Source organism: Amblyomma mixtum, chromosome 1 (assembly GCF_055824585.1).
Source record: "Amblyomma mixtum isolate Tamu chromosome 1, ASM5582458v1, whole genome shotgun sequence".
Lineage (NCBI taxonomy): Eukaryota > Metazoa > Arthropoda > Arachnida > Ixodida > Ixodidae > Amblyomma > Amblyomma mixtum.
The window spans coordinates 310543766-310571624 of NC_143012.1; the positions used below are offsets into that span (position 1 = coordinate 310543766).

Consider the following 27859-nt stretch of genomic DNA (forward strand, 5'->3'; position numbering starts at 1 on the left):
CGAGCAGGTTTTTATGGGTCACCACTCATCGCTGCAGATGGGTCAAGAACGACAACCTGCCAAGCTGCACGGTAGGTACGCAAGGCCTAGCTAAGCAAACCGGGCCCATCGGTTAAGTCTCAATGTAAACAAGAGGCTCGACAGGATTGCGCGGTCATGTAGCCGGAGATATTGCGCCCTACGAGAGCGCCTGTCTGCCTGAGGAAAGCGCGCATAGAAGCCGTCCCAGGTACAAGTTGCCCTCATTGCTATTCAGCGCTGCCAACCATTTATCCGCGCGCCAAGGTCTATCTTTGTGCAGCGAGGCGCTGCGGATTAATTGCCATGGCCCAGCCGCCGATAACTGTAATTACGAAGAGCTGGGCTATGAGGGAGAAGGCGAAGAGGTGATAGGCTCACGGGACCACTGCAAGGCGCGGCCACGCGAAGCGCAACTTACTACTACAAGACGAGCAGACAAGATCCTCGTCGTTGTCGCCATCCGAGGGCAGCGTGCGGTCGGTGGAGTCGACCACGGGCACTTGCACCGAAGCCGCAGCGGCACACGCGGCGACCTTCATGACGGCATCGCGCACCACAACCGACTCGACAACCACCGGCGAAACTGCGGCGTGGTGCTTCGGGGCCGTGTCCGCAGCGGGACCAGCTGCCCTGTCCTTTCCGGTCAGCTGCTGCCTGGACTTGGCCGGCGACTCCTGGGCGACGTCCACAGCTGCGGGCGCTCGCGACGACGAGCCCGACTGCGCGTCCGCAGACTGCTCAGACTCGTCGAGAACAAACGTGCCCGAGCGCTTCAGTTGTCCCGGGGCTTCTTGCGCGGGCACTTTTGGGGCTTCGGAGCTGCTCTCCACAACTGCGCCAGCAGCAGCGGCGTGCCGTGCATTCTTGGCGTTTTTCGCGGTTCCGGAAAACGGCGACGCTCTCGTGCCGGCAGAAGAACAATCCCTCGCCGGCGCGGCGGCGGTCGTCACTTTTGTCAGCGGCGGCGTGACCTGCCTCTGCTGCGGGACGCAGTTCCTGCTCGGCTGCGGTATATGGCCGACTTTCGCCGCGACGCGGGAGCGCTTGGCGGGCACGGGTGCTGCGGTCAGCACCGGAATTCCAGACTCCTTCTTTGTTGGCCGAGCTGATGAAGGCCGTGGCAGCCTGGACGCCGTCGGGATCCTGGAAGCGCGCGGGCGCTTGCTGAGGGGGCCACCGCCCGCTGCCGGCGGGCTCCGCAGCTGCTGCTCGGTGCTGATGGCGTTGAAGTAATGCACCTTGTCCTGGAAACTTCCTTCGGACGCCTCCAGCTTGCCCTCTCCGTCCACCGCCTCGTCGGCAGCAGCGTCGCGTGCTGGCGTCGACCTGTCTGCCTCGGGAGACAGCGGCGAGTCCGCCCGCGCAGAAACATGGATGCCGCCGCCGCCGCCGCTCTTCTCGTTGTGAGGCGGCGGCGGCAGCGCTTCCTGGGCGGAACTAGCGCTCGACGTGCCGGGCGTGACCTCGTTTTCCAGCACGAAGGTTTCGCAGTTCACGGACTGGATCATGTCGTTCGAGATCACGCAGATGTCCGGGGCGTCCTGGCTCTCCTGGATGGGCAGGTGGTCGACAATGATCACTTCCCTTTCTTCGGGCTCGTTCAAGTCCTCGGACTCGAGGTCCGAGTCGCTGCAGACGAAATGTTCAATTAAAACGTCGTCGTTCAGAGCGCCATGCCGCGCGAAGGGACCGCAGGAGAGCTCGTCGTCGGGCGTCGAGAGCGGCGACAGCAGGGACTCTCCGGCGTTGTCTGGCTTCAGGAAGATGAAACTCGCCTTCTCGTCAGCCGGGAACTCGTCGGAAACGTCGGAGACTGGCGACACCGTCTCGCGGCTCATTCTCCGCTCCTCACGCTTCGCTGGCTCCGCGGCGACGAACTCGAACTCATCCTGCGCGGGACATTCCTCGCAGTTCGAATCGGTCGACGCAGAGTCGTGCCTTTGCCTTTCGTGGTTTTGTTCGCAAGCAATTGGCTCAACGTCAATAGGCGTCTCTTCGTTGACGCCCGTGTTTTGTTCGGGCAGACACCCCTCGGAAGCTTCGTCGTTTTCGGCGCTAATCTGAGATCCTTCGGCAGCATCCGCACGTGGCACATCGTTCTGAGCATTTTCGGCGCATGCGACCTGCACGGTCTCGTCACAGTCGTCTCGGTACAATTCGTTGACTTCGACTACGAAGGTCGTGTTGCACACAGACTCACCACTTTGTTCGGTGCACGAGTTTTCGCCTTGGCACTGTTCGCTAATCGCATTTGGCACGTCGCGTTCGGGGTCCGGCTGAGCAACGTGACCCTTGCCTTCGTTGCTTTCTGCACCGCTCACTACACCAGAGTCCTCCTGGACGCTCTCCACCGACGGTGGCCCACAGTCGCCAGACGCGGGCTCTGCCCCCTCACAGACCACGAGACCGTTTCCGACGGGGCGGAAGCTGTCGTCATCCTTCGGCACGGCCGGACAGGTGCCGTTCAGCAGCAGCTTCTTCAGGGCTCGCCTGTCCGCCAGAGACTCGCCGCCACCCAGCTCGTGGCCAGGGTGCAAGAAGTGTGGCAGCACTGCGTTTGAAAAGACCTTGCCGCCACGGGCATCGCGGCACTTCGGGGAGTCCAACTTGGCCCTGGGAAGCTTGAAGTGATCCTTCGCGTCTGCCTTGGGGTCGCAGTAGATGACGCCCCAGACGGTGCCGTCAGCGTCGTCTGGACACTCGCTGCCGCTGGGGGCAGCCTCCAGAGAGCGCGGCAACGTGTGGGCCCGCATGAGGAGCGCTTCTTCGCGCCGCTTGGCCTCTGGCGATTCGCTCACGTCCAGCGGCACGGAGGACCACTGGGAGAGCTCTTCCTTGCACACTGCCACCTCGGTCGCCGCGGCGTCCGACATCCGCCTCCTGCCGGGTTCTTTCTTCTTGTCCTTGCCGAATCGGAACATGCGCAGGAACGCACCCTTGTCGCCACCACCACCACCGCCACTGCCGGCACCGGGCGACGCATCCTTGGCCTTGGAGTGGCTGCTTCCGATGCGAAACGACCAGCTCCTCTTGAAGGGCTCATCCTTGCCCGCCGGCGGCGACGGCTTGCGCAGAGACCCGCGGCGCTCGAACAGGCCCAGCGGCTCCTCGGTGCAGCCGCCGGCGCTGCTCGAAGGGCCGTCAAGGTTGCGGTTCCACTTGACGCGCATCTTCTTCCTCCACGAAGACATGGCGGTTCGGTCGGGGCTCAAGCCAGGCAAACGGAGAGCGGCCACAACAACGAGCAGCAGCAGATGTGAAGCCGCGTCAAGCTGGCATCGGACCCTCCGTTTCCCACGCCCCGCGGCTCGAGAGCAGCCTTCCGGGTGTCGCCCTTCATCTGGGACTTCGGTGCCAGCTCTTCGCTACGGCGGGAAAGGATCACGGCGCTGCTGGCGGTCCGTAGACCTCGCTAGAGATGATCGTTCGTCGCAGATCCGACCCCGCACGCACCTCAACGAGGCGCCACTCTCTCGGAAGCCACGGACACGACGCCGATCGACGCCTTCTGGCCAAGCGCGGTCACCACGCGAAACACTTCGCGCGAGCACAGCTCGCGAGAACACTCCGGCGATGATGATCGCTATTCCTCGGCGCGCGAGACAGGCAGAACGGAGTTCACACTGAGAAGACGTTCCTTTCAGCAGCGAGGACGCAACCGGCGGGAAGGGCGACGTAGAGCGAACAAAGGGAGTAGAGCAGCAGCGTACGCGCAGGCACCGCGACGACAGCTGCGATGCCGACTGGCGAACAGCGGCGTCCCGACGAGCGTCCGCTCGTGGACCCGGCGGATGAGCAGCACGTTAGGGCCAGGCGGCCGAAAACGACGACGAACGAAACTTGACGGAGGCACGAATTTTCAGATGGTGTCGCACCACAGTGTGCCAGCCGGAGGATACTAGGTCCAGTGAGAGAGAGTGGGGATTTGAAAGCGCGCACAGTAAATGCCAAGCAGCGGTCCAAGCAGCGGCGGCGGCGGCGGCAGCCGAACAACCACCAACTGCTCGCGTCTGGCCCCCCCAGAGGCACACACACGAACGCACCGCCAGCCAGCGAAGCACGCTGCCGCCCTACACGCACAAAGTGGCGATGGAAAGTGGTTCGGAGAGGAGGGGAGGCAGATGAAATATAAATACGCCCAAGCGGAGTCTTCGCCCCTCCTCGCCCTCGCATCTCCCGTCCGTACACAGAGAAGGCTCTCGCCCCTCGATGCCCCCCACAAAAAGCATGCGAGGGGGAAACGTTTCCCCTCGCGCTCTAGCGTCCCAAACAGGATCCGCAGCGGAGGCAGCGGCGCTCCAGCCGCAAGGACAAGAGCGCGCTGCTCGCCTCCGCCGTACACCTCTGGCTGCCCATTCTGGCCGGCAGCGAGCGGCCTTTCCCAGCACTGAGTCCCACCCCGACCGCCGCCCCGGCGCGCGAGCGAGCCCACGTTATTATACGCGCTTGCACATATCTACATGAGTCTGAATGTCGGGCTTTTATAGGGGCGCCGTTTCGCTCGCGGAGCAGGGAAAAACGAAACGCGCGAGCGAGCTTTCTGCTGTGCCAGGAGTCTCGCTCATAAACCTTTCGCGTCCTTGCGGCGTAGCGGACAAAATACTTTATTGAGGAAACGCGAGGCGATTAAAGGCGTCAATTTAGCGACCTATTGGGAAAAAAGGGGAGCGGAAACGGCTTACAGCAAGCACAGCCGCCAGGAACTGGCAGACTTTGATGCACCGAAATCGTTTAAGCGTCCGTCTCGGACGACTGTTCGTCCACGTAATCCGTTTCTCGAGCACAACAGTTGGCTACAGCCTCAACACAACCGCCCTTAGACACCATGTAAGAAGTTAGAACGACGGAGCCCGAGAAACTACGTACCTCGCGCGTGCACTTTCTTTTCCTCCGGTTCTCTCGAGTGATGTACTCGAGCGACGATCAAAACGTAATTAATCACATGTGAAGCGAAAAGAATGTCATCTGCCCTTCACCTGTGCGCGCGCGTAAAGAAAAAAAAAGGCCAATAAAAGCAGATGTTTAAGATTCCCCTATAGCATCAACGATTCTGCTGGGCACGTAACACGAATTCCTCCCGCGAAGGAAGGCCGCTGGCACGCGCCTTCACGTTGGCCACGCAGTGATCGAGTAGGCCCGCGCCAGTCCTGAACGGCGGCCAAGAAGCCTGGCACCGAATGTTACCGACGAGAACGAGAGGCAAACATTAAAGACACGGGCTTCACGGGTGGTGGTTATGCGCTAAATGGGCGTGCATATACGAAGCCCTCTAATTAACTATCGCTGCTGCGGATTCGGTGACACCAGAGGAGGTCCTTTGCACCCAGCGGTACGGCTAGACATATCTCTATAAGCAGGGCCATGTGTTTGACTGCTGAGGAAGACAATTGGGTGATGAGGGTGCTGCGACCAGCGGGCTGGACCTGTCGCCAAACCAAGCGTTTTTTTTTTCTCTCTCTATGGGGCAAAGTTTTCTGTCTCCAGTGTTTCTATTAATGGGGCAAAGGGGTCAGATGCGGTGAGGACGCTGTGCTCAACGCCTGCAGCGCCACCATGCTCACGGTTGCCCGGGGATGCGGTCACTGGTCAGCACAGTTCGTACTGCGACAATGTTTGCATGAAAAGGTGCAAGAACTTGAAGAATTCCTGCTTCAGCAAGCCCTGACATGTATTCAAGGACAGTATTTAGTACTCAGCACCTTGATCTTAAAAAAAGAAAAAAAAAAGGGGGGGGGGGGGGGCACAGTGATGACACCCCCATAGTTCCATTTTCAAAATAGCACAAGTCAGGATCCCACAATCTGAGAGGACCAACGTTGCCAGGTTGAGAGCGCTACATGTCCTGAAATTGGTCCGCACAAAACTGGCTGGGTACCGAGAGGCGTTACCATAATGGCTGCCGCCACGGTATGTATTGCCCTGTACGTTTGAAAATAATGCTTTGACTTTTGACTCGGACACGGAAAACGAGGGCATATCCCGGTGCACCTAGAAACGCAGCCACCCGACCGAGCACACCAAATGCCAATGCGTCCTTTACAGAGCACCTCTTAGAGGGCGTCGAAGCTGCCAAGGCACTGCGCACCGAAACCTGCAGGTAGCTGAAGCTTCCAGCACACCTCCGCGCAAGCAGTGTCTCGGTTGTGGTGCTCGGGCGGCCTCCAAGCTGCCCCTGCAGTTACTATATGGCGAACACCCCTCAGCTCTGGCGCAACTCGTACGTCAGAAAAAGAGCAGGATAGAGGGGGTAAGAAATCAAAGAGAGAGGTAAAAGATGTAGGGGGAGGGCCCCCCTTTCGCTTTCGCAAGCATCGCCAGATCTCGGCTGCGAAGAGAATGCCGAGAAAAGAGCAAGAAAAAAACAGACAAGCGCTGGATATAAGAGCGGCGCGTTTCTTCGGAGCAGCAACACGGCGGCCCCCAAACTGGTCCGCGCTAGGCCTCCATCGCTCCAGCGGATCGCAGAAGTGGCCCAGCCAGCCAGCAGCGCAGCGGGAGAGGCAGGACCCTCGGAAAGGCCGCTCCCGGGGCCCTCGTTACGCGCCGACGTTATCGGCCGCCAAGCCGGCTTCGCCTTCCCCCCCCCCCCCCCCCCCCTTTTTTTTTTTTTTTCCGAATCGCGGCCGACGGCATAAACGCACCGAGACCAGCGCGCCACGCTCAACGGTTCCTCCCTTTACGACGGGCTTGTCTCGGCGGCGCTCCGATAGAGAATCTGTGTGGTATTGACACCATGCCGGTGACGTTCGGCCGCGTACCGCCCCTTTCGATAAATTCCGGGCCGCCACCGAGTTTGCTGTTGGGGCCGTGTGGCAAATCTCTAGCGGTGAACCCTCAGAACTGCGGAGCTCTGAAGCTGTTAGGAGGCCTATTCTCCTCATCCCTATTCATTGAATCGCAAAGCTGGCGAGAACAGCGCGGCAGGAGCCGGAAAGAAGCGATGCCGATGGCCTTGGAACTTCTGAAAACGGCACTACACACCACAGACCCTCTTGAGCAATGCGAGCGCTGCTGCTCTCGTTGTGTTTAGAGACTTCCTCGCAACCAAGATCCGTTAACCTACACCAGACCCATCACATTAAGCTACATATCATCAGCAGCAACGCCACCAACTACAGCACAGCGTGACGTGCCACTAAAGTGAACGATGCGCCTGATGCAGCCACGCACCGCGCGGCAAGGCAGGTCCGCAGGAGAAGACCGGGCACAGTAGCATGCTCCAATAGCCTGTACACGGACACCATCGATTTCCTCCAGACAAGTCACGGCCAAAGACTCGGGATTACGATTTCCGCCAGCACTGGACCAATCCGGGGGCGTTTCAGCGCCATTACAACAAGCGGCTGCCCGAGCAACGGAGAATCAAACCCACGGCCTTGCACGTGACAGCAGAACGCTCTTAGCCACTCCGCAACTTCCCCTTTTATTTTTTTTCCCTAGTACACGTTCTGTTCGCTGCTGCACATACATGTACTATGGCAGTTTGCCAGTCATAGTGATTACGACATACGCAATACAAGCGACCGTAAAGCTGGTCGCTTTAAGTGGTCCGAAAAAGGAACCGAAGACATCCGCTGCCTCGCGCTATGTTCCGGACGTTCATTAAAGGCGCCCAGCGCTGCTGCATGCGCTGTCCGAGCACACACGGTCGTGAAGAAAGCACGCAGGGTCACGGAAGAGCTTACGCAATGGTATACAGGCGATACCATTCTACGCACCCCCACAAGACTGCATAGCCTGACGAGCAACCAAAAAATAATTACAACGCACCCCTTTTCACGCCTTTCGTTTTTCCACGTCTATTGTGAGCTCAACCCCCCTGATAGCGGCTTCTTCCGGTGACCGCGGGCATGAAGGATGTTTGTTGTGCGAGCACTCCACAACGCTCGACGCCTTTCCGCGGACGTGGCTCCGAGTTAAGACGCCCCGAGTACGCCGCGGTACACACGTCGTACGGAGGGACACGAGCTCAACAAACAACGAGCCCCGAACGAGCGTCGCCTGTCACGAGCAGTGGCAGCAACGGCGGCGGCCGGAGACAGCGTGTTTGCCTCCTCCCGCTCTTAGCGCGTCCGCTCCGCGCGAGGTGCACCCTCTCGAAACGGAGGGGAAGTGCACGCATAAGGAGCCCCTCCCATCGGGTCGCAGCGCGATTGATTGCAACTCAGCGATAAGCGTCACAAAGTTGGCTAGGACGTTCGTGTAATGTCCGCCCGTTACAAAGTGATAAGCCCCAAATCCAATCCAATCCAATCCAAAAGGAAGGACGAAACAGCGCGCGGGGTCGGGCTGAGTAAGTCACGAGAAAATAAAGGATTGAGTGAGCCAGTTAATAAACTGTCTCGCCCTGGGTCGACGCCAGAACTGCGCCGTTCGGGAGCGGATAAAGGGAGGAAATTAAACGGGGAGAAAGAGAGGCGCAAACTCTTTCACGGGCAAGCAGCACGCCCTTGATATAGTGGAACAACCCGTGGACAAATGACTGACGATATCGCAGTATAAGCGCATACAAAGAGATTCGCATTGTGCGCGAGAAACATCGGTGTGCGCTTCAGCAGAGAAAGTGAAGAACCGAAGACGCTGCCACAACCGGAATCACTCGGTCAGATTACAGTGCGAGTGAGACAAGGGCTCCGAGAATTTGGAAAGCTAGCGATCTAACCCCAAGCTCCCCAGAATCTGCAGAACAACACGGAGTAGCCCGTATGAGGCGCCACAAATGCCACACAAGATCGTACCCCGCCGCAAATTATACGCGCTTCACGAAGTCTGCGTCGAGCTACGAGCCCCCCCGTGGGGCTCAGCCACACACGTCTCTCTTGTGCCAGGGTCGTTCAGAGTCATCTCTAATTACACCCATGACAACCGGCGCGCGGTTTCTCGGATGTCACCACGGAGAAGAAACGCGATCGGTCGGTTTTACACGGCGTCCTCTGTCAGCGCCAGCATGAGGCCAACACACTCGACCTGCAATTACAAGCCTCATCAATCAACGCGGCGAGGCGCAGCCAACAATAGACACGACGACAACGCACCCGCCGAGGAGAGAACACACGGGGGCCTTGGAAGAGGAAAAACGACACTGGGACAGCGCACTCCTTCGAGCGATTACATGTCGGATGACGCGCGAAGAACACGGGTGCAACAGCACTTCACTGCAGCTGCATTGCGCGCCTCTTTTTCCTACCTCACGCCTTTTTGAAAGACATCGCATTCCCAAGCGAACAGCGAGTGCTACGGAAGGAGGCTTTCCGGCTGCTTCCAAGATCTCTCTGCGACACGTATACCTGGTCCTGAAAAGGTGACGGTGGCAGCGAGAAATATATCTAGCCGTTTATACGTTCGGCGAAAGGACACAGAACCGCGTCTCTTTCGGAATTTCTCTGAAGTATCACGACGGCGACGCAATCGCCGGAAGTTCATCGCAACGGTCACCGCAATGGTATCGCCAGTATAGCGCCCGTATAATGACACTTCGAGCTACCTCCCAGACTCCGTGCATACAAGGCGCGAACGAGCTATTTCTCTCCCTCACACACATACACATGCGCGCGCACAGGCCCACTATTTCCGCTCCATAGCACCGCACGATACACCTACGCGGCCGAAACAGGACGCGGCCAGTCCAGCCGCAGACACAGCATGGCGCGATCAACTCCCTCCAGCGCATCGCGCTCCTCTTCCTGTTCCACCCAAGATGGAAGAGGAGGAGGAGGTCACCGTATAAGCGGCGCGGTCGACCTCAAACAAATGCGGGCGCCGAGCATCGGGGAGCCGTGAGCGGCAGCAGCGGCTGCGCACTGCGCGAGCTGCAGGAGGAGATCAAGGACCTTGGGGCGCCGCGTTCTCCCACCGCGGCCGGCCAGCCAGCCCCCGGGATGCTGCACGCCGCCGGGAGGAAGCGCGTCTCCTCGGCTCGGAAAAGAGAAGAAAACGGCGGCACCGCGGGAGAGGTGCGCTCTCGATGTGGGGCAAGACGCCAAGAAGCGCTGCTTCCACGAAGGACTGCGCGCAACAACAAACCCCGCTCGGCGCGCGGCCGCACGGGAGCAACCTGCACTGAGGGAAGACGGAGGAGTGGGGAGTCGGACCAGACAGGGAGACCAGCCGCGCGTCTGGTGCGCCGCGCAATTCGTCAGAGAGCGCGACCCTCTCTCTCTTTCTCGTAATGAACTGCCGGAAGTTGAACACCGGCCAGCAGGCCGGCAGATTCTCTAATGAACAGCCCGTGCATTTAAAGCGGGCCAGCGGGTGCACTGGCACAAGTATTGTGGTCAAAGACAAAGTCGCGACAGCTGCAGTTGGCAGGCTGTGCTCTGCTAAATCTATAACCAATATATGACAATGTAGTACACGCGCGCTAGCGCGCGTACAATTATCTGGAGTCACCCGATCAGCCATCACAAGAGAACTGCGTGCGGAGATGCTGTGTGCACGGAAAAACGTACGGTTTCTGAGCAGTTCCTGAGCGCAAGACATGAGCGCGAACCTAACGTTCCCCAGGCACGTGGTCGTAAAAACCGAGTGACCTCAGCAATGACCGGAGCCCGAGATGCCACAAGCGGTCCGGTCTGGTTCGTGCTCGGGAGCGCGCACGTAGGACGGGCTCAAAATGCATGAGCACAAGCATTAAAATGTCAAAAAGTGGAGAGACGGCTTAGTATACGTATAACTGCAGATGAAAAGCTATCCAAGCGTGTGCGCCAAAGCGCAGCCCTTCTGTGTTCGGAAACCGAGCACTTCAATCTGCAGAGACCCTAGAGTGCCTACGAGAAAACAAACGGCATAACCACTACTTGCTGTATCTGAACTGCAGATTAGAGATTACGTGAAGTAACAACGCCGTCATCAGCCCCCCAGATTAATGCGATATATGTCGCGCACAAAAAAAAAAATAAATACGCTCTCCCCCGGCGCTTCCCTCAGTCGAATAGCAAGGATGCGTATGGTATACCGCCGGGGACGAACAACAAATCAAGCAACGGCCTCGAGAGCGCGGCCTATTCTCAAGCGTCCTTGAAGGACGAAAATCGGCGGCATAGCCGCATGCCCGACCAACGGGGAAGGCACAGCCGAGAAGAAGGCGCAATGCACCACAAGCCGAGACCGGCTTAGATTAGCCTTCCTAGCAGCGCGGCTAAAAATACACAAAGGCAGCCTCTTCGCCGAGGCTAGAGGCTCGAGAGAGAGAGACGTGCACGCACGCAGGCGGTTCCTTTTTCGTTGGCCCGGGACAGCCGACGGCCTGGCCGGCCGATTCACTTTGCCGGGACCGACAGAGAGTCGGCTATAATTATACGCCTCATCAGTCATCGCAGGATGGGGGGAAGGGGAGGGAGGGGTAGCAACAATCGAGTGACACTCCCGGCGGTTGTGCACGCACAGCACACTGTCGTGGAAAACAAAGAAAGCAGGACGCAACGAACAGCGCAACGGCAGGCAGCTGCCGATGGGAACAAAAGGAGGGGTCGTCTTCGAGCACGCACAACGCGAAAGCCGAGAGATGGAGACCGCGATGCGTCCGCACGGGTTTCGCGCTTGACTTTACGACGCCGGCAAAGCGAGTCGCACGCACTCACCTCGTATCAACGACGAGCACACCGAGCACGTCGTCGTGGCACGACGTTTGCGCCATTGCCGCGGGGAAACCCCGCTGCTCACCATTGCGAGTTAACCGCGCAGAGGTATGCTCGGAAAACGAAACTATAACCACGCCTGTCAGTTTGTGCTGCCAGCTTGGAGGGGAAACGATTCAACACTACGGAGTTCTCGCACTATTCGATGCGGCGAGGTAAAGAGGGGGGGGGGGGGGGGGGGGGGGGGGGAGGGACCGGTGACGTGTATGGGTCATAACTGCGCGAGGGGGAATATACTGCGTACAAAAACGAACGCGAAATCAGGCTCCTGTGAAAACTCGCGCTTCGATTATTTGCCGCACGAAAAAGGTGAAGTACAACAACGATAACCGAGAAGTCCTCGCACACATACCGCAGGGTTCAATTTCCGGGAAGTGTGTCCCTACACACAGCGCACGGACGCGCGTCGAGTCTTTAGCACTGCTTCACAGCGCGGGTCATCGGGTCAGACCGCAGGCACAAAAAAGTGGTTACGCTCCCTTTCGCTCAGAAAAGCCCGCCCGCAGCAACCAAACCATCGGAAAGGCAGTTGTGTGGCACACCACGCCGTATATTCGCGAACCAGGGCAGGTTTTTTTGTTTTTTTGCAAACATACTCGAACGATAAAGCTCAACGCCGCAGCAAAGAAAAGGGCGGCCGGAGAACGGCATATAAGGTTGGCCCACGCGCGGCTCTGAGGCACGCAACTTCCTCCCTCCCATCGACCCCTTCAGAACGAAGAGGGACGCTCACTTGTGCAACACAGCGGCCGCCTTTCGCGGTGGGCCGCCGCCAGCCGACCAAGTCGGCCAGCGGCCAAACAAGGGGGGGCCTCCCCGCTTTCCAAACAAAAGCGGCCGCCCCAGTGAAAGGAGTCGGTCGCTGGCGCAGCGAGCCTGCAGCAGACCCGTGGCGGACTCTCGCCTTCCGAAAACCGCGCGCTTCCTTCCTTCGGTCAACACACACACACTCGGGAAGCCACGCGCGCTGCACAAAGATGCCGTTATCGCCAGCGCTGCCACACGCATACCCGCGCCAAAGAAGAGCGCGCGAGCCGTCCTTTATTTTCGTTTTTTTTTTTCTCTTCGCACATCGCCCATTGGGAAGAGACTGCATTGTGCGCGCGCGCTGACGTGCTGGGAAAACAAACAGTGCCCGCTGACCGGCGGTCGTTGACTCAACGAGGCTGCAGATGCGCGCGCGCGCGCTCGATCACCAGCACGGCTGGCCGACAATGAAGAAGGCGCCAAGCCAACCCCGCTAATACTTGCGTGCAGGACCGCGAAGGGTGCGATGGCGCGAACGACCCGCAATTTCGAAATTTCAAGCGAAGGCGTATATGGGACGCGGCGCCGGCTGCCCCACTGCACACCAGACTTCAAAACGACGAGTCCCGAACACCATTCCACTGAGTCTTCCTACTAAAGAGACCAAAGCGCAGCCGAACAACCGGCACCGATACGAAGGAAATAGCAGCGCTAGCAGCGGTATTCAAACTGGACTTGAACGCCACAAAGCGAAGCGTTACTCTGCCATGCCAGCTGAGCCAATCCTTGTCCCTGCAACCTGGTCGCTGCAACAACGAAGCATGTGCGAAGCATGGCATCCTTCAAATGTCTAGCTCGACTAACTGAACAGCTACCGAAGGTACAGAGCCCAGAGGTGCATCCATATGCTCCAAGACCGTACGGAAAGCTGCCGCATTTCTTCGGAACGGTGGCGCCTCAATTTGGCTAAAAGTAAAGCTGCGCCGTTTCGAGTGAGGCTCACAATGATGACGGACGGCAGTAGGCAAACTCGGCAAAAAACCGTGCCGAAACACGCGCATCCCCAGCTTTATCTCGTCGCTTTCTTGCCAGACTGCCCCTATATTGGGCATCCCCTCTGGTGGCGATTACTAATCCCCGACACAACCGTCACAACGACGGTCAGAGGGTGCGACGAGGCTGGCTGGTCTACAGACTCGAACGAAGGGACAGGAGGCGGGTATTATAAGTGGGCGATGAAACAAACACGCAGACTCGACCCTTCCGGCTCCTAGCAGACTCCTTCATTTAAGGAGGCGCTTGCTTACATTGTATAGAGTTCTTCACTGCTGGCAACCGACGTCGGAGGCACGAGCTTCTGGAATAGCCAACTGTATACGTGCACAACCCTCACCGTGCCTCATCTGCATGCAGCTCCACCAGCGAGTGCGTCCCATAGCCTATAGTCAAACGCACTCATTTCCCTCTTTACGGCTCACTCCACTCAGATCGTCCACACCCATTTGAAAGAACAGCTCGAATGGCTCGACTTTCGACGTCCTTGAACAGAATTTCCGCACTGAGCCTGTACTGAACGTTAACGTCTAGACTTCCGCAAATGCCACGACGAACCGACGGGTTCCTGGATGCTCGAACAACTCTGGCAAGGCAGGGTTCGCGCGCGTCAAGAGGATAGGCCAGCCCGCGGCAGAGCGGCAAAATTCCCCCCCCCCCCCCCCCCCCCCCCCTTCCCCCGTCGTCCCACGCGACCCGAGAGCGCAAATTGCCCTGCGCAAGGCTCCGCGGGGCCTCGTATACGGCGGAGTAAACGAGCGCCGGCACCCACGGCTCGGGGTGAGGAGGAGCAGCGAAAAACGCTCCTGGGCGCGACGAGGCGCATTTATAACCGCCCACGGAGGCCGCTCTGCCAAAATCGGGTCACCCCCATCGCGGGGGCAACACCGCTCTCTCGGCTTTTTGCACTTGTTTTGTACTTCACTGCGAACCACTGAAGCGCGGCTATCACTCGGAGGACGAAGACGACGTGGACGGAGAAGACGAGTGCCCTCGGAGTCCGGGCGCACGGCAAACCGACCCGGGACAGAGGGACGAGGAAACCTCCAAGTGTCACTGAGATGTGTCTCCAAGGTGCATACGGTGTACCCTTTTGCTGCACTGCGCGGCTTTTCTTATATTCGTCTTGTATTTGTCTCGTCTTTAGGACTTGCCGCTGCCCCGCAGCAACGGCAAGGGAACGTCTCCCACGACCGCAGGAGCGCACTCTAGTATAAAACTGCCGCATACGAAATCGGAAACGAGTGGGGAAAAAAAAAAAAGCGCGTAGATACACCAAACCAGTCGGCTCATTTTACAGAGTTGCTTCTCACAGTGCCACGACAGTTGCAAGAGTTGTTTCCTTCACCAGTCGTCGTTCTCTTATAGACGGGAATCGAACCGCCGACCTTTTCCTCAACCAAAACATCGACGATGCACGACTCAGTCACGAGCCGCCCCGTTTTCTGCCTCATTACGAGGGGAGAGACACGCACATCCCATTCCTCACATAACCAGGTATAGCAGTGAGGAGATCCCGCCACAATCTTCCCAGAGCGTCGCGACACAGTGTACGCACATAAAGCTACGATTAACGGTTTCGGACTGATCACACCGGTAGCCAGCGGTAGCCCGCAGGGGCTGCAATAATGCCGCTGGGGCCGAGCGTGGTGGTGAATGCGTGTCCAAGGACGAGTTCGAAAGAAACGCCCCGAGCAGCGAGAGCCTCGGGACGATGATTGTGAGGCAGCACGCAATGAGCGATCACGACGTGCACTGACAGTGAGCGACTGTTCATGCATGCGCTCCAAGAGTAATTTGATGCGCAGCTCTCTGGCTCGCTTCCTTCAATTCTCGTACACAGAACAAAGTGCGTGGCGTGCCGAATTCTCTGTACTGGCATTTCTCACGCTTTACGCGTCTCCGTCGCCCGCGTTCTCGGTCCAGCGCCGAATTCCGGCGCCGTGGGTGACTAGATATACGGAGAGCCGTTATCCCAGCTCGGCGCGCCAACGATAATCGCCAACGCCGGCCGAGACGACCAGTCTGCTTTTAGGCACCGTTACCAGCGTGAGAACCGGGCGTCGCGTGCGAATGTACGTAGAGAAGGGACGCGAAATCGCGCCCGAAAAATCATCCGCGTGACCGCGACACAACGGGCTGCCGATATACAGCGCGCGCGGCTTACTATATACTATCACGTATACCAGTAAGCGTCAGTTTCGTGCTCGTCAGAGCTCGCACAACAGCGGTGTACGTTTTCAGCGCGGAGCCCCCCGCGAGACGTCTCTCACGCCTGCAACAATGCGTGTCGGAGCTCCGCGCCAACGACGCGTCGACCCAGAATGCGCGGGAGCCATCTTCGCGCGTGCTCGGCCCCCGTTATCCGCCGGGCTAATTGAACGGACGGCATCCCGTCAGCTGACTCGGTCTCGCCGAAAGAAAGACGCGGGACCAGCTCGCGCGACGGATTCGCACGGCAGCTGCAGAGACCGTGCTGGGAAACGCGAGACCCGATTATAACGCTCGGCGCAGATTACAGGGCGCAATATACCCTAACCTTAGGGGGACACTATACGCGCGACCTAGTGAGGGACGACAAAGGCGCGTGCGCGCAGCGAGCGCTTTGGTGGACGGCGCCAGGTCACGCGGCGTATCCCCTTTTTCCTCGTTTTCTTGTTTACGCCGCAGTCAGTCGCGTTTGAAATCGAAATGGGGCGACCGCGAACCTGCGCCAGACCTTTGGCTGGAGCGATTAAAAGAAATGAAAGAAACGGCGCTCCATTTTGCGGGCAAGGTGCATGGTTCGGGAGGGAGGAGGGCGTAAGAATGGCGGGAAAACGCGCGCGACAAAGGCGCCGGTGTCAAACTGCGGCCCATTGTTTTACACAGCAGAGAGAAATCATTTTCTATTTTTTTTTTCCTACGCCATTAGATACGTGTACACACGAAGACGCGGAGACGAAGAATCTCGAAGAGCCAGAGGGGTTCGCGAGAGTTCCCCTCTGGGAGTAACACCGCCGCGGGGAAAGGGGGGGAGGGAGAGGGCAATCAAATGAAACGGCTCGTAGTGCAGGCCACACAGCGCTGTCCCACTTCTCAGCCGGTTATTGTGGACAGACACAGCGGTGGCACAGTCACCATCCGCGCAGGCCGGCCGCCGAGCCAACGATCGACCGCGACAGAAAAAAAAAGAGCGGGATAGAGAGGGACACCATCTGCGTAAAATACGTGCGGATTGCGATTACGGAGAGCGAGAGCGGCGAGACGCGGCCGGTGGCGACCATGAAAGTGGGCACCTCTTTACTTTTTTTCCCCTCCTCACTTCCTCCTTCGCTCGCTTATTCCCCGCAAGGAGCCCGGCTAAACCGAGGCACTGCTTTCGTGCACCCCACGAGGTCGATATCCCGGACACGTTGCGAGGATGCAGACGCGCCATCACGCGAGGATAAGCCTTCGAGGGACGCTATGTGGTCAATCACGTCTTGCGGGCATAATAATGAGGGCGGGGCTGCGCGCTACGTATACGGTCGAGGACAAAAAGAAACAGTCGAAACCATGGAAGTGCGAGAACGCTGAAGGGCAGCAAAGCAGCGAGCTGCTCTTGTCAGCTGGCGCGAGAGTCGCCGGGGAACAAGGAAGCCACAGGATCGTCCTAAAGCCCCTTGGCTTTAGATCGTCCGATAGACCACCTGGCTTTCTCCAAGTGACGGCTTCGCGGCTATACCGTATATGTAGTACACATGATCGCTCGTAGTTTCCTCGATGCCACAGTCTAACAAAACGTTAGTGTACACCGGAATACGCGTGTGTCAAAAAAAAAAAAAAGGGCATACTCGTAACGCCTCCCCCCCACCCCCTACACACACAGACACAGAAAGTAGCGCTGCCTCACTACGCTTTTGTTCTTTTTAGAGCGCAGCTCTGATGCGGCCGTCCCTGGATTCCGCGTCGTAGTCGTCGGCGTTGTCGGTGTAACATGCCACCTGACAACCGTGGCAGGTTGTAGCAGAACGAAACTCTGCCTGCCCGGGCGAGAGCGGAGGAAGGAACAACCGGAAGGTGGCTGCCACGGAGAAGATCCCGGAGGGTGACTATCAGCGTAACACGGCACCTGCCAGCGGTGGGAGGTGGCGTGTGAAGAGCTGCGCTCAAATCTCGCATTACCGAACATATCGTAATCGTCTATCAATTGTTCCTTCCCTCTTTCATTCTAGCTGAACGATTACGAACGAAAACCGACTTTGTGTACAAGACACAGGTTCCAGGTACGTTCAACGCGTGCTCTGAGCGACGGTCGGAGCCCTGACAATGCTGGACCGACGCATAATTTAATTTTCTTGCACGCCGCCACATTAGGCGCCTCTCTCGCACTGTTGTGCTGCATCTGCAAAGCGTCCAATATCCGACGCAAAGAGATTCGTGCAGCACCCATCCCAACACGGCCCTGAGCAGTCATTACAATTCCAGAACAACTGTTGCAAAGCGTTTTAAACGATGATAGTTGCAAAGCGTTTTAAGCGATGATACTTTAATAGCACGCACTGGCCTAAACGAACAATTAGCGAAGCCGTACTACGCTCAAGATTGCCAGCCAAGTCGCGCACGGTTGCAGATTCAATTAACGACACGGCTCCTTATTTCGTCGAATTGAGTCAAACGAAAAATTGCGATATAGGCGAACGTACACAAGCCGGTTAAAGTAACGGTTAACGTAACGGTCGACCGCGAAGCTAAAGACACGCGGTGCAAATCGATCGCGCAGAACAAAGACCCGCACCATACGAGCGAGCGCCGCCCCTCGGTTTTTTTCATCCCCGTATACACCGCCCGATATGCACGGCCACACGCCCCCGCGGAGCTCGTTCCGGAATTGTTTCGCTCAGCAGTGTTCGGCCGTCGGTTAAGCCCACCAAGACGTTGCCCCGGTTGCGGCGGCATCGTCCGTACACATACAGCCCCATCTACGGCCGACCCGCTGACCGGAGACGCAAAATTAAAAGAAAAAAAGGAGTGAGAGAGAAAGAAAGATACCTAATTTTCGAACAGCGCTACACATTCTGCTGGGTCCGTATATTCGCAGCGTGACCTGCCACCGCGACCCCGGACAGAGCCGGCCGCGGGACTCGAACGGGAACGTGCGTTAACGCGCTCTCTGGGGTTTTAATGGCGCGGCGCCCAATTTGACTGCGATAATTGCGGGGGTGCCTCCGACGACCTATCCCACTCAACCCATTTTTCTCAAACTTATTCTTTTTTTCTCGCTGTCTTCTTTTTTTTCCTGCTGCCGAGACAACGGGGGAACATGCTGCTTCGGACTGTGCGGCCGGAACGTGAAGGAATCCCGCACTCCCGACCCGCTCGGCGCGCCGCGGGTGCGCAGTGCAGTGTCCGCGCTGGTGGTGGCCTATGCACGCGCTGGTCATCACGCTGGCGACCTCTAAAGGTTCTCCGAGAGAGCAGGGGCGAGATAGAGTGAAAAAAAAATCTCATTTCTCACTGCATATACCGCCCTGTCCAGAGCGTATTCACCGCTGCTTGCCCCCAGTGTGCTGTGGAAGGAAGGTGCATGATGAGTCTGGTATACCCACTATCTCATGAACAGCCAGCGTGGCAGCCAGCGGTTCCATGTACGAGTCAAACAGGTAATGAGCGCATCCGCTGTTCGGCCGGCTGAGTGGAATGGGAGTCACGGTTTCGTCCCTCAGTTGTTTCGCCCGGTTCTCGGCCTCTTTTGCGTTCGGTTACTCGCATTACTGGTCCTGAAGATGTGAAGACGTGGGTCCTATTTTTTTTCTTTCTTTTTTTTTTGCGCGCGCCTCTACAAAAACAAACAATAAACTGCCGGCTTATGCCATTTGCACACTGTCACGGTTAAGGTGCAAGTATTCTTAAGAGTTTCTGAGCTACCTGGGATCCAAGGGCATGCGAAAACATGGGGCTGCGAGCGTGGTAGCTCTGCTAGATATCACGGGTAAATGAGCTGCCGTTCGAAGGAAACTATAGCAAGGGAGACGGCCCAGTGTGTATAGGAAGAATGGAGGAGAACGGTAACCAATCTTTACCAGCAGTGGGAAAACAAATGGTGAAATATACTGTAGGGTCGGTCGACCACATTTCATCGTGCGGTGATTTAGCTCGGTTAGGCGCCCCCGTCCCCTCGTTACGCTATGGACCGCCGCATATTCTCTACTCAGGCGCACTTTCACTACATTAGAAACAGCACGCTAGAGACATGCACATTAGAAACTGCACACGCAAAGCACAAGTAAAGTCAGTTAACAGGAAGGTAACGTACGTAATGCCGCCCTCCGACGCAGACACAGCAGCAAGAACACTGGATTTTTCTCACTTCGTAACTCAACACGCAGACATAAAAAAACCGGTGGTGGTGGGTAGGCTGACTCTCGGCCGCTCCCATGCACCTTTCCCCGTGGCGCCCTCGGCGCTGCAATAAAAGGAGGCCAGCGGCGGACTCGGACGCCGCGATCTCTACGGGGACCTATCATTGCCGAGAGGCGTGACGCGATGACCGCGTAGATGACGCCTCGTCGGAGCAACCGACCCGGGCGCGGACAGCGTTCAATCGCGCGCGATAAGGCTGAGGGCGCAAGCCTGCGCGTGCCGCTTATAAGCATGCGCGAGCGAGCGTAGGTGTAGTATACGTTGTATACGCGCTACACATCCGAATCCCCTCATCCTCCCTCCCTCCATCCCCCTCGCCCCTTAATGAGAGCGAGCGCTCGCAGTCGCGCCGCCTCGTGCGCATGATTCGCGGCGACTCGAATCGGAGGAGCACGAAAACGTGATCGCCGCAGAAACCGCACTTAAACAAACATACACGACGACCAGGGAGTGGGGCCAGGCAGCAACTTTCGTATACACATGACGCCTATAACGCAACCCGAATACATCGGACGGGCACGCTGAAGCAAAATAGATCCTCGCAGTGCTTGCGGAAGCCAAGGCTGCCGCTCGCTCAACCAATACACTCGCTCACCAATCGAAACGCTCCGTTGCCACGCGCTGGTCCCACTCGCGTATGCAACTCTTGGGTACACTGTAAACACAAATAAGCCCAAATAGGAGTATAAATGGCTAGTGTCCGCTTTTACACTCCTTATTGAAAATTGCGCAATCGACTTTAAGTAGTAAAAAAGAGGAAATCCTCCTTTTTTACTGCCGTCGCGAGATCGAGGAGTAAAATAAAGCATTTACATGATTTTACTACTTTTGCAAGCAGGAGTATGTCGGCTTAAATACTCCTTCAGGCCCTTTATGCACTCCTTAATGTCTGCCCGCCGCCTAGTGGCAGCTGCCGGTTCGCTGCACTTGCAGGTGACGACGCCGGCTCTGTCGTCGCTGCCTGCTCGCCTCTGCTTTTGCTGCTTCACGCACGTTTGTCATGTTACAAGACACCGGATCGCCGCAACCTCGCGCACCAATGTGCGCCACAGACAGTGCCTGTGAAGCCCCCAGTGTATTCGGAGAACGCTTGGTGTTGCATCGCCTGCGACGGCAGTCTGCGAGAGGCTTAGCCAGCCGAGCTCAGCCGAGCCAACATGGCGGTGTGTGACGCGTCGACCTCCCCGAAGCCGTCAGTTTGCCACCCGCTCCTTTGCGCGCTCTTGTCGTGACGTAAGACTGGACATCATCGACCTTAGCAGCAACGTGCTGCAATGAACGTCTCACTCAAGCCAGCAATATGTGCAGAAGCAGCGGCTAGTCATTCATTGTCTACGCAGCATACAAGTGTTGGCTGCTGCCGTTTCGCCGCGCCGACATGGCTTGTGTGTGTGTGACGCACCAGTTTTCTCGACATCGTCGGCCCCTCGTTCTTTCGCTGTATTGCAAGAATACTAAAGACCGGATTATCATCGTCGTGTGTTCTGGTAAGCAGTATTAAACTCTCCTTTGATGCCATAGACGCGCATGCACTTAACGCCGCTCCCTTTTCAGTGTGCGTAGACTTGCTGTGAACCACGGGTGCGCCGAGATGAAAGGCTTAACGAGAACAGCAAAACAGCAAAGGCTTCATTGTGGTCTGGTGGAGCCAACTCACACAGCAGGCATGAAGTAAGTATCTGAGAAATTTGTTGTTGCGTGCGGCTGAAAAAAAGAGTGTGGCACTGCAGTCGTGGCTGTTACGCTAACATGTACAGCTGGAAGTACGGTCAGTTCTTCTAGGGACCAAATTTTCTTCATGCGTTCACGCCCCATGAATATGGAAAAGCTGTACAGGCAATGACAGGTGAAAATGCACAGCTTGGGGTCTGAATTTTTCTCACGTTATTACGAACAGTGCTGAGAACCCTGCCCTAATCGGTTGCTTCCTTTCCTGTGTTTTAAGAGGGCCTTGTTATGCAAACAATGCAAGCGATTTTATTCTTTTCAGTCATAGCACAGGACATGGCGACGCCTTAGCGCTCACGGAGATTAGCTAAACTGTTACATTTTCCGAGTTGGTGGCATCTTAACGTTGCAGCGATTTTCGGCAGCGGACATGAGGTTTCAACCATACTGAACGCTGCCTTTTCTGGATGGTTAGGCGTCTAGTTCCAAAATGTGGTATCTTGTAAGCTCTTCGCATTTGAAAAATGTTAAAAGAAGTTTCCACTTCGCGTGCAGTTTCCGAACACATTCCATTATGTGAAACTCGTGGAGGCAAGCGTTCCGGTTCAGACTGCTGATCCCAGGAAGGCAGCGAAAGAAAAAGAATAAAGCATACGCCAGTGTACAAGAGCCCCTGCTCGTGCTGGACGTAGTACATTGGCGAAAGCAAGCATTTCCCAGAAAAACTGAAGCAGCACAAAGCGGATGCCAAACAAATGAACAAGGAAGGAAGCGCGGGTTGACAAGACTGACTTCGAGGGAACTATCCTTGCATCAACTGTCTACGATCAGTGACCCGGCGGATGACTAACCGAAGGCTTAAAAAAGGCAAGCTGTGAGTCACTCGCAGTCACACCTGCTGAAAGAACCAAGAATATTCCGAAACATGTTTTTTTTTTTTTTGGTTGGCGTTCTTTCCCGAAAGTATATCCTTTCCCAGCCAGATAGACCTGTGTAGAATGTTTTCTTTTGAACCCTGGCCACGAATGTGAGGGCAAAGCTTAACAGAAGACAGGTGGCGGCGGGAGGGTGGGTCTGGTGGTAGCTTTCTATTCCTAACAATGCCTGCAATGTCAGTCACCCTTGCCCTGCCTTTGACCTATACACAGAATGATGACGTCCTGAAAATGCGTAGCTGCGGGCTCTCCCATCAAGGAAATTGCATGTAAGCTTCCGCTGCGTGTATGCAAAGCGCTGTATTTTGTTTGCATGTTTTGATTTCAGTAATTGGTTCTGATATGGTGCCTGAAAAGCATGAGGAACCTGACAAGTAAAAAAAAAATTATATCTCGAGGCCTCTTTTGGTGCAGGAACGTAGCCAAAGGCAGCGCGAATGCGCAAGTGCCTCAGTAAGACCATTTTATTTTTTTCAGTTTTATGCTTTGCGGAAAAAATGTTCCCTATCGATGCTGCTTCCCATTCGCCGTATTGCCTTAACGTTTACGAAAGCGGCTCTCTGGAATTTGTGATTCCCTGAAAACCGCGTTTAGCCGCTGTCATCCGACAGGGTACAGGTATGTATTAGCTAGTTGATTACCTACTATGTTCTACTAGCTAATCTTTTGTCATGAAAAACGTTTAAACTTCAATAATACCTACTTTATTGAAAAGTGCACTCTGAACGGCTTTGGGACGTTGACTTCTACACTTGAAGCACGTCATACTTCAAGCTTAGAGGTGCAATTCCTCTGATGCATTTTTTTTTCTAATCTTTCTTTCAGAAGGAGCCTGTATGTTGACAGCGAAGCATTTCAAGGTTCCCTCCTTGCTTTCAAGTGTGGCATCTCTATTTTCATTCCTTTGGGTATTTAAATTATGTACCCAATGACAGCGTGGGTTAAGGCACTCTTCTTTTCTACAGGGGCCAAGACGTTGGTTCTCTGTAACCGTCGAAAGCAAGCTGCCGAACACATGTCTCAAATGTTTTGTACCCAATAAAATATTGTTTGAAATAAATCACTGTAAGGTCATCGACGCATTTATCCTGGAATATCAAGCTCTAAAATGAGCCTTCCATACGAATACTTTATTTCAAATCGGCTTCCGCATCAAGTGAAGTAATATACTCGTTTGGGAATCATAAATGTAACCCTACAGTAAGAAAAATTTCTCAAAAAATTTCCTGTCAAAACTACTTAAAAGGAACAGGCACGTACTCCTGAAATGTACTATAAAAGTAGCTGCAAAGGAGTATATAATACTTCTATTAATTGCCATGCTAACTCCTTTGTGATCACAACTTTACTCCTAAATAAACTCCTGTCTGCAGAGCGGTAACACTTTACTCCTTCTAGCACTCCGAAAGTACCCCTTCAAGCAGAGGAGTAGACGATATACTCCTATTCTGAGGAGTATAAAAACCCCTTTTCGGGAGTGCGCTACGCGATGAGCCATTTACTCCTATCCGGGTGTTTTTCGGTTTGCAGTGTAGTTATAAGGCCGCACTCTCACGGTGCGCGTTGCTTTAAACTAGCGCAGATCGAGAGATGGCCAATGGGCCGTGTAGTGAGAAACGCGGCTTCCGACGCTGATGCACGGAACTATACGGGTGAACGAAGCCAAGGAACATGCCGCCCTGCCCTCGGCACAGTTGTCGACGCAGCGACGGACAGGGCGGACGTACGGACACGAGGCAATCGCAAACGCAGTATATAGCAAGCGTAATTGACAGGTGCCGTGGAGCGGGGTATGTGAGAACGTGAGAGCACGAGCGCGTGCCAGTGACAATAACCACGGGGCAGCGGGGCACAGTTGCTGCGTCCGCCCGGAGATTACGCTGTCACGACTGGCGAGTAGACCGCGCAGTCAGCGGACCGCGCCGCCGTTGTTGCTGCCACTGCCCGCAGCAGCGATCCGACGACGCCATCGCGCGTTATTACACACGACAAAGGCAGCCTCTAATTTTCCCTGGTCTCGATTTCTGGCTGCCCCTTCGAGCTGCGTATAAACACACCCGCTGCCACACGCACTATACAGCCAACAATTGAAGCCGCTTGAACGGTTCCAGACGGCGAACCAGCGGCTAGACCTCCCTTTCTGATGTCTTGCAAACTTTTGGCTGTGGGGGCATGTACAGACGTCCACAAACATCTACAGTGCTAAAACGGCGCACCAAGGAGTATACCTGTGCCATTTATGAGTGGCCTAGAATTCCAAGCCTGTCGTTATCGTGCATGTCCATTCCCATGGATTTTATTTAACTCCTCATGCATGTCTTTGAAAGTTGTATCTGGCGGCCAGGCAGTGGCAGTTGTCATAAATGCAAGACAGAGCGTGCTGCTCAGGCGTTCTAGACACGTGTGTGCACGACTGTATGTGTGTACGTACGACACGTGTACACAGCGGCGCTCAGTATTATACCTGCAACACGCCGGCGAGGTGTTTGCGCTTCACATCAGTCGAATCCGCTGTGACATACATTGCATAAAGCCTTAGCCTTTAGGCAGCTGAGTGCATAACTTTTAACCACCATCGGCCCCCAACCGTTCCGTGACGGAGGCTCTGGGCTACATGCACCTCGCGTGTTGCACGTAATACTGAGCGCGACTGTACGTACGCACATGAATGCATTTAGTTAATGGGCGTTTACGCGTGCTCCACTCCCACGGCGACAGAAACACGATCTCCGTGCACACCGTACGTGGAAAGGCCCAAAAGGGAGAGGGGGAAAGTATAAGAAGGAGGGCGTTCGCAGAAAGCCGGCGAGAGAGCGAGAAAGCCAAGCGCAGGCCGCCCGACGACGAACTCGATGAATCGCGAATGAGGATCGCCATCGGATCCCTCCGCACGCCTGATCGTGCGCTTGCGGGCACGACGCTCGTGAGGCGATACGAGCGGCAACGGCGCGCGAGAAAAGCGATCGGCCGCGGCCTCTTCGCGGAGAGCGAGGCAGAAACAGGACGAGGGTGTTCGACCGCGTACGCATCTCATACACCGAAAGTCGCAGACCTTTCTTTCTCCCCAGACGACTGCTCGGCGGATATCTTCTGTCCCCACCGCCGTGACGACCGGCAGACTATTCGCTTTACTTGCAGCAGTTATTATTAGTAGTAGTAATAATAATATGTTTCTGAGGAAAGGAAACGAGCAGCAACTGTCCACCACGAAACTGGGAAGATGCTGTTGTCGACGCATGTGCTGCTCTGGCCGCAACTCAGCACGTAGGCACCAGTGGTCAGACGGAAAGTTTCGCCAAAGTTCGTTTAGGTTCGCCTCCGTGTCTCTGCCTTCACTCTGTCCTTGCAAAGGTCACTCGCGGCACGCCGAAAACGGGAGCTAAATGACCACGCTTCAAAGAAAAAAAAAAGTATACCTATTCTTTCCCTTCAGTGACGCTACTACTGTACTCCCTGCCATAAGGGGCTGCCAAAGAGCCAAACGTCTCGGCTCGGCAGCGCCCTGGCGAACGGGCGTGCCAATGGTGGCAGCCGAGACGCGATGGCGCGACAACGAGAGCAGCAGCAGCAGCGGCAGTGGCAACAGCCCCTCCGCCCACTACACTACACTATAGCAGGCAAGCGAGAGCATACGCGGGGGGCGAGAATACAGAGGCAGGGAGCGGGTCACGGTGGCTGGCAGAGAGAAATGCGCGAGATAAGGCACCAGACGCGAACCGCCAGACCCCCGAGAAAGGACGGCGCCGTCTGCGAAGCCTTCCGGGCAGACCTCTCGGAGGGGGCCAGCTGTCAAAATACACGGAGCGTCGCCGCCGACTCGACGGTGCTCCAGTTATGGCCGACGCAGCCGGCGTGGCGAGAGCCCTCTACCGCCGATGCACTGCGTCCATTCAAGAAAACTCGCTGAAATACCAACTGTCGTCGACAGTGCCATTCGAAGCCGACAAGGCCGAGAAACCGGCCCGGCCGATACTGAGCTTAGCACAGAGACACTGTCCCCCCCCCCCCCCCCCCCCCCCCCCTCCCCGCGGAAAGGGACAGAGACGACGCCAGCGAACCAGTGCCACTTTTCGTCTTGGAGCAAGACGTTTAGAAATCATTCCTTACTTTTCCTCTTTTTTCTGGAAACGCGTTACCGGGGCCGGCCCGAAGATGGACGGGGACGCACGCAGCTTCGGACGACACTCCAGCAGCGACACCCGGCGTGTAAAAATAGCCCGAACTATGGGACGGAAAAGGCAAGACGCCGAATAATAGCGCGCCTGCGCGCCCAATGATCCGCAGAGCATGGACGTTACACCTCTGGCGGGACAAGTATACGCGTGGAGGCCGGCCAGGCTGGAGGACAGGAGAGATGAAGAGGTCGCGCAGTACTCGGCGACGCAGAAAGTGCACTGGCACCTAACGACTGAGGCAACACGCATGCCGTGCAGACCCTCTTTCTTTTTCGAACTCACGCAGACAAGCGATCGGTCAGCACCAGTAGCAGTACAGGGCGTAGAAAAAACGTCCCGAAACGACGCCTTGAAATTCGGTCGTTCGTTCTCAACGGTCCGATGGGGAGCTCAGGCACGGGTTCATTTCACGAGGAAGCTTTCATCCCCCGTGAAAGCTCAAGCCAGGTGGCCAGGAAGGGGAGAGAGAAAACAACTGACCGAGTAACAAAGCGAGCAATGACGGACAACGCACCCCCCCCCCCCCCAAAAAAAAAAAAAGAAAGAAGAAGGAAGGAAGGAAGGAGCAGCATCTTTCTTTACGTATAGAAACAAGGCAGGAGAAGATGAAGAATGTGCTTTCGGTAGACATATACATACAATATATAGGCACAGCCGTCGGTGATTCAATGGTGGCGCCGCTAGTTTCTAATACATATAAACGTTGTGCACTCGAGCTCCGTTGTAGCGCATGCGCGTGACCTGACCCAGAAGGCACATTTCCGTTGAAGTACCTGGCAAGAAGTAAAAAAAAAAAAAGAGAAAGGCAGTAGCTCTTCTTTCTTGTTCGTAACACAAATAAAAAATATATTGCCACGTGCCTAACGCACCGCGCGGCCTCCGCGCTGAGTCGAAAACGACGACGAAGCGGCGTTTGGCTCTCGAGGCGCGCTGGCTCTGGGACCTGGAAACCGGCTCTCTAATTAAAAGCAGGCTCTCAGTCTTGGGTTCTCCCCGACGCCTACCTGCGCGGCTCCTCAGATCGTGATGATATTGAGAAAAGCCATGGCTTCGCGGCAACTAAACGGCGGAGTATACCGCCAGGGGCGCATAGACGGAATGCGGTGGCAGGGGGGGGGGGGGGGGGGGGGGGGGTGGGGGGGGAAGGATTAGGGAATGGTACATGTCATTTGACATAAACCATTGCATATACCAGTCCTAGTGAAGGACTCCAGAATAATTCGGAACATCTGAGGTTCTC

The 27859-nt window shown here is 56.2% G+C and overlaps 1 protein-coding gene across 4 annotated transcripts in view; it reads right to left on the reverse strand.

Moving 5' to 3' along the window:
- Positions 1 to 27859, reverse strand: part of LOC149372419 (uncharacterized) — a 128314-nt gene that overhangs the window by 21243 nt on the left and 79212 nt on the right. The window contains exon 1 of one of the 4 annotated variants that reach the window (XM_089566895.1): positions 440 to 5736. The exons of the other annotated variants lie outside the window; for them this stretch is intronic. Coding sequence (XP_089423021.1) covers positions 440 to 3212 — 2773 coding nt within the window. The 5' untranslated portion in view covers positions 3213 to 5736. Of the gene's footprint in view, positions 1 to 439; positions 5737 to 27859 lie in introns of those variants that run through there. 4 annotated transcript variants of the gene reach the window in all.